The sequence below is a fragment of the Pundamilia nyererei genome, unplaced genomic scaffold (assembly GCF_000239375.1).
Source record: "Pundamilia nyererei isolate P.nyererei 1_Seehausen unplaced genomic scaffold, PunNye1.0 scaffold00093, whole genome shotgun sequence".
NCBI lineage: Eukaryota > Metazoa > Chordata > Actinopteri > Cichliformes > Cichlidae > Pundamilia > Pundamilia nyererei.
The window spans coordinates 2,387,889-2,394,521 of record NW_005187494.1 but is presented as its reverse complement, the minus strand read 5'-3'; the positions used below and the strand labels follow the sequence as shown (position 1 = coordinate 2,394,521).

General features: G+C 42.6%; 1 protein-coding gene across 1 annotated transcript in view; it reads right to left on the bottom strand.

The window, feature by feature from the left end:
• Window positions 1-6,515, bottom strand: part of LOC102213013 (zinc finger MYM-type protein 4-like) — a 7,000-nt gene extending 485 nt beyond the window's left edge. The window contains exons 1-17 of the mRNA XM_013912568.1: window positions 6,368-6,515; window positions 6,027-6,142; window positions 5,726-5,851; window positions 5,352-5,502; window positions 5,091-5,263; window positions 4,820-4,955; window positions 4,535-4,657; window positions 4,291-4,328; window positions 3,991-4,108; window positions 3,775-3,890; window positions 3,264-3,465; window positions 2,390-2,664; window positions 2,142-2,313; window positions 1,297-1,448; window positions 527-632; window positions 198-446; window positions 1-83 (exon numbers count right to left, since the gene is read on the bottom strand). Coding sequence (XP_013768022.1) covers window positions 1-83; window positions 198-446; window positions 527-632; window positions 1,297-1,448; window positions 2,142-2,313; window positions 2,390-2,664; window positions 3,264-3,465; window positions 3,775-3,890; window positions 3,991-4,108; window positions 4,291-4,328; window positions 4,535-4,657; window positions 4,820-4,955; window positions 5,091-5,263; window positions 5,352-5,502; window positions 5,726-5,851; window positions 6,027-6,142; window positions 6,368-6,491 — 2,460 coding nt within the window. The 5' untranslated portion in view covers window positions 6,492-6,515. The remainder of the gene's footprint in view (window positions 84-197; window positions 447-526; window positions 633-1,296; window positions 1,449-2,141; window positions 2,314-2,389; window positions 2,665-3,263; window positions 3,466-3,774; window positions 3,891-3,990; window positions 4,109-4,290; window positions 4,329-4,534; window positions 4,658-4,819; window positions 4,956-5,090; window positions 5,264-5,351; window positions 5,503-5,725; window positions 5,852-6,026; window positions 6,143-6,367) is intronic.
• Between the last annotated feature and the right edge of the window lie 118 nt (window positions 6,516-6,633).

Genomic DNA, 6,633 nt, shown 5'->3' with positions numbered 1-6,633 from the left:
GGGGTTCTCCTGGTTCTCCATCATCTCCAGCAAATCCTCAGACTCGTTTTTCTTAACCTTCTTAGCTGGGACGTCATACGTGTCTGAAGAACACACAAAAACCACAACAACATGACTTAAGTAAGTAAAAATGTAAACTTCCATGTCATACAATTTACTATACATGAATTTCATTTGGGCCCTCAGCCGTTTGGTACCTGACTCTTCCTGGTTTGTACAAGTAGGTGGGTGGAAGCGTAGGAAGGTGGTCTTGGTGTTGCTCTTGCTTGTTTTGGTGCAGAGTGTGATGTTTGCAAAGGACAGCCGGCGGTGCTGCTCGACTGTGGTGAAGCCAAAGTACTTGCAGAAGAAGAAGAGCAGCGTGTTGAGCAGGACAGTGGGGGAGTACGCCCCCAGCTGTTTACAGTCCCACAGAAACTGCTCCTCCACACAGGACAGGACACAACCTGCCAAAAACAGCAGGCAGCTGATGGTCCTGATCAAAATATCAAAGACAGGAAAAAATGTGGTGCTGAAGATAATTTACCTCCACCTGTGACTGAAGGTTTAAGGATCTTTGTCAACTCAGTGGAAAACCTGTCGTAGATGAGATCACTGAATATGTTCTCCAGCCGACCGTTCTGAACCAGAAACTACAGAGAAAGACAAAAACAAATATGGCTCATTAAACACTAAACACAGGATATGGTTATGACAAACAGGTGGGTGACAAATTAACAGAAAAAGTAAACAATCGCTGAGTGTTGGATCACTGTGCCCACGGAGCAGCATGAAAGCCCCATGACACTCACCCAGCCTCTAAATCTTATCATCAATGTGGAAACTTGTGCTGTAAAGACAAGTCCACCCCATCGACTTCGCCCAAATCACCAGAACCAAACGTCATGAAGCCCAAAACCACGAAGCTGAGAACACCAGCGTGCTGTGTGAAAAACATGCATCAAAGTGCACACCAGTGGCTAATGCCAGCATGAAGATATAGTTTAAGCCAGCCAGCAGATGTAGTAAGCGAGAGAAGGGCCCAGAACGCCACAGAAGCCGAGGGACAGCAAACAGACCCGAAAGTCCAAGAAGGGCGCTGGCCAGCACAACCCAGGCACCATGGCCAAAAGCGCAAGACCACCAGCAGCCCCAAAAGGAACCCACCCAAGCCCCACACTCCTGGACCCCCATCAATCTCGGAAGCAAGAGCCGCCCAGAGAAGGAGCCAGAGAGCCAAGTTAGAAAGAACCAGCAGGATCAGGCAGCCCATTTGTTAATAATTATAAATGTGTATATTGTAATTTCTAGTCTTACCAGCTGAATGCTGAGGCAGAGGTAGAACAGCCTGCCGGGGGAGTACGGCTCTCCATCGGACTGTTTCACCTCCCTGATGAAGCAAAGCAGGCAGTCGCTCAGTTCAGCCACAGAGCAACGAAGGAGGTCCGCCTTCAGCGTCAGTGCATGAGCTAACAGATGAAAGAGTCACGAAAAGGTTTTAGTGGATTAGCTTTGACATCATTGCCTTCATGAGACAAAATACAGAAAAAATAAAGTTACACTCAAATTGTATTCATCTGCTCTTTTTTTATGAATTGTCTCAGAATGGAAAAACAAAGGTTTCTCACAGGACTATTGATTTTATGGTCTCTATACGAAGGTCAAACTTGACCTTGTTTTCCAGCTACAGGACCTGGGCATCGTGCAGTCACTGAGACCATGAACTCCTCTGTGTACCAAAGTATTTGGCTTTTGAGTCAAATGTGAGGCCCAAACTGAATCATGGAACAGGACAATGATCCCAAGCACAGCAGGATGGCTCAGAATGAATAAAGTCACAAAGTCCAGACCTCAACTGAACTGAAATGCTGTGACAGGACCTTAAGAGAAATTTATTCCTGCTCGATTCTACAATGTAGAGGGTGTAGTTACTTCTTCACTGGAAAAATGGGGAAATTTTCAAACAGCAGCATGAAGTTCTTAAAAGTTAGAAAAAGCTCCATCCTCTACCTGCACATATGCACGAACAAAGCAGAAAACGGCATTTTTATGACTATAGTAGTGTTTGCTGGGATTTTTCCACCTGAATTTTTTTAAACTCACTTCAAAGAGGAAAAAAATCTAAAGCTTACAGACAAGTAAAAAAATGTTACAAAACATACAAGAAACGGGCTCCAGGTTGGTTTGTGACTCTCTCCACTTGATCCATCTCTTCCAGGCATCAACTCCACATTGACTCTTGAGTGTGTTTTGCTTTGAACACACTGGTTGAGTAAAGTCTGTTTTAGGAGCGTCTTGCTCATCTTTCTTTGAAAGCTGCTCCAGGTTACAATCCTGAGACACACAGAAGAGTCAAAACCACAGAAAGGAAACATCACGCAGCTTCTAACCAGCTCAGCTGGTTTCTTACCTTGTTCTTGTCTTTGTCCAAAGTTTGTGGTACTAAAATTGGAGCAGGAGGAGCAACGGGTGATCTCTGAGGAGTTTTCAGAGCTGAAGGAGGAGAAAGAGGTGGGGGGTCAGGAAGAGGACTGCTGGGCATGTCCTCATCTGAAACTGGAGGGGAGGTTTTGTGTCCTCGCGGCTGAGTGACCGGCCCGGCGCTGGTATCAAAGAAATCCTCCAGGTTGTCAAAAGTGGGCTTAAAATCTGTACGCAAGTCACTACTGCAGCTCCTGGCATGGTCTGAAAATAATGAAAAAAACAAGAGAGAGAAAGTTCTTTTATCCTTGATATTTTTTATTATTAGAGAAAAAATATGTGCACTTATTACAGGAACACAGCACCTATAATCCATGTCACAAGACCTTTTACAAAGCACATTCTGACAGCTCAAAGCAGTAAAACCAGCAAGTTCAAGAACTGCAGCTAAATGGAGTAGAGCCAGCTGTTATTATTACTAACCCGAAAAACACACTGTATGTAAGTGTTGTTGAAGCTAATAGTAACCTGTGTATTAACATTATTAACAGGTAATACTAAGGTATGTTTGTTTACAGGAAACATCCCTAATCAGCCCTCTATGGTGACACAGCATCTTTGACACAGCTGTGACTGTCACGTCCATCCCGAGTAAACCGAAACATTAAGTCATAAATGACTGATGAGATCATAACAATGACACAAATAGAGGGAACAGACATAGTTGCTGTGATTTATATAAAAGCAGCTGTTTGGCTCAGTTTGGTTCATGTGTCCATAAATGATGGAAACTAACTTTTCTTACCCGAGTACTACAGGTCATCCTGTCCCTGCAAAAATATGTAATTAAAAACAATTCTTACCCTGCAGGGATGAAGGCTTGGGTCTTTCTTCCTCTTTTATCATTTTTCCATGCTTCTGCCCTTCCTCGCTCTGCTCTATCTCTGTCTCAAGCCTGATGTTGAGCTCGCCCTGTAAGTTTTCAGGATGCAAACTCTCCTTTGTGGATTTCACCGTTGCCTCAGAGCCATCTGTGTTCACGGGGAGGACCAGGGGCACAGGCAGCTGTGGGAAACACAGACTTAAGACTCGGGTTTCTACTGAGTTTAAAAGGTTGAAATGCGGCAAATGACAAATGTACTTAAAGTTAAAAGCAGCAGGACAAACAGCTTTCAATAAATTATCATCGTTTTTTAAATGAACCACAACTCAGAAATGTTTTTTCCCTCAAACAGAAAAAAATTTCAAGGATTTTAAAAAAATATGTAACCTAGAAATGACAAAGCAACATTTAAGTACTTTTAAAGAATGAGAGCATTTATCTTACAGTAATGGTCTCATATTTGTTTAAGATCAAAGATGTGTTTTACTTACCAGTAAGGGCAGGCCCACCGGCTGTGGGGTGTACTGGCTGTACATGTTCATAGGCACAGGAACATAAACCGGCACTGGGACGGGCAGGACTACGACTTTAGGATCACAACGGTCTTCTAACAACAGAAAAGAAAAAATTGAGTAAACACCAAAATGGTTAATTCTGAAAAGATGGTACCTGTTCATGTTTCACAACAGACATTTTATGTGCTTCACCTTTTTTTGTCTCTATTTTAAGAGCCTCTTCTGTACAGGAGACCCCTTTGTTATGAACCAGCGGAGTACAGATGATCGACTTGTTCTTCAGCTCCTTTGGGACAGTCTGAACGCTGGCCTGACGAACAGACAGGTCACAAAAACACCTTCAACTACGATCAAATCAAAATGACGACAAAGACAACTTCATTTGTAACACAGATCATATTATTAGGTTATTCTGAAATTTAGCCACTTCTAATGTATCAAAACAGAAGTTTATATAGAGGCACATTGATTAAAACATCTTTGCAGACTTACATGTCCAATGACCTTTGTTTGAATGTCAGTGATGGAGCCTGTGGAGAAATGATAGCCAGAAAAAACAAGGCAACAACTATAGTCAGAGCAGCTAAAACAAAACACACACAGCATCACAATTTCCCACAATTACTACTCAATTTATTTCCTGGGTGAAATATCACCATGTGTTAATAAATAGTGTGTGTGTGTGTGTGTGTGTGTGTGTGTGTGTGTGTGTGTGTGTGTGTGTGTGTGTGTGTACCAAGCTGCGGAGAGGCTGCTGGGCCGCTGTGCTGCTTGGTCAGAGCCTTAGCCAAAGATAAAACATTCCCAATGACAGGAGAGGACTCTGCTGGTGCTGCAGATACTGGAGATGAAGAGACTTCTGGAAAGAGAGGAGAGCCAGTCAATGGTGCCAGTAACTGATTAAACTGCAGCACAGATTTATAGAGCCTGTAACTGACCCAGGACTCGAGAACAAATTATTATAACCTTCACTTAACCAGGAAGCTCCATCAGGAGCAAATGAAACAGCAAATGTGCATACCTCCATGCAGGATCTGAACCTTGTTACTGCAGAAGTGCAGGAGACACTTCATGCCACAGAAGTATTTGACCTCTCCCAGGAGTGGCAGACTCTGCTTTAGTTTCCCTTTGTTACTGCAAGTGTCACATTTTGCCACCTGAGAAAAAAGCAGTTAGAAGAAGAATTGGTGATTAAATTGTGTTTTTACAAATTATATTCAAGGGTAAAAGGAAAAAACCCTTCATCTGCAGCAGACAGACTGTGCAGAGTGTGAGCATCACCCTTCACTTACATGGCTGAGGAGCATTTTGTATTTTGAGCAGCAGGCTTCAGAGCAGAACTCGATGTCCGTGTCTTCACCCGGTGTCGTCACCAGACTCTTGGATATCGACTGGCAGTAACTGCACGAGCGACAGTGTTTACCCCACTTCCCTTTTAGCTCTTGACAAAAAAGCGTCTTGCAGGCTGCGAGAAGAGAAAGATGAGGCTCCAGTAAACTTCCCGATCATGTGAAATGGACCATAAACAAACTACACTGACATGTTCTCCCTACCATCGCTGCAGAAGCAGCAGTCTTTGCCGCCGACTCTCTTGACGTCTTTGATGATTCTTTCATTCTTACAGTATTCACAGGTAGCCGTGATGCTGTTGACCCTCTTAAATTCTTGAAAACAGGCCACACTACATGCAAAGTATATTTTTTCCTGCACACAAACACGGTTATATTTTGATACAAATCAGTCCACATAAACATGAATGTTTCTAACAGCTTACAGGTGACAGAGAGACAGTTTAACAGCTGGTGTAAAACAGTGTTGAACTAACAATGCATACAATCAAGAGAGGGAAAAAAACAAAATTTTCAACCCACACAGCCCTCACTGTTTGTGGTTCTCCACATTTAAAGAAAGGACGGGAGAATGGTACCTTTCTCTGGATGACTTTGGGTGTAGTTAATACGATGCTTTGACACTGGGCGCATAGCAGCTTCGGTGGTGGATGGAGGAAATCCCTTTGACTTTGATCGGGGACTCCTGCTGGATTCTGGCTCTCCTGTAGATCAAACAAAAGAAAGAAATGGGCGAGCCATTGTTCAAAACTTCTGATAGAAATGTGACAAACAAAATCTTAAAGTCAAGCTTGCTGTAAAGAAAGTATTTCACCTTTAGGTGCTTTTAAATGTGGCAATTGAGGGCTTTATTTTATTAGCATATATTAAATACATTACCCTGAAATCCATGCCACACTTAAGAGTGCAGAAGTTTCTGATGGAGGCATCTGACATGGCAAGGTGACAGGTTGGCACTGCAGTCTTACCACAGTGGTCACAATTCAATGAGGCACCTGAGGAGAAGGGGAGGTTTAATCGAGGAAAGCATGAAACTGAGCAGATTTATGTTTGCACCTTTGAATTTGAAGTCTTTTCATACAGTTTGAAAAATGCTTCATCTCCAGGTTTTACTTTTATAAATAAAAAATAGTTAACACACAATGAAAGTTTGAAGCTTCTGAGTTACAAACAGAACTAAATAAGACAAACAGAAGCTGAACAAAGCATCCGTCCCGTACCTGATGAATTGACAGCCTGGATCTTGAATGCTGACATGCATCTTTTGGTGCAGAAGAGCTCCACAACATTTTCACTGTTTTTGTTTCCAACCATGTCTGATATCGGAGAAGTGTTACGGCACATTGTGCACGGCTGCGGGGTTTGGATTTTCTGTGCAACAACAAAAAGCAAAGACTCAGTTCAAATTCAGCTCGTGTCATTTTTTGAAGATTAGGAAAAAGTAACATTTTGCTTTTAGAAATTGCCTAAAATCTTAAATGAAAAA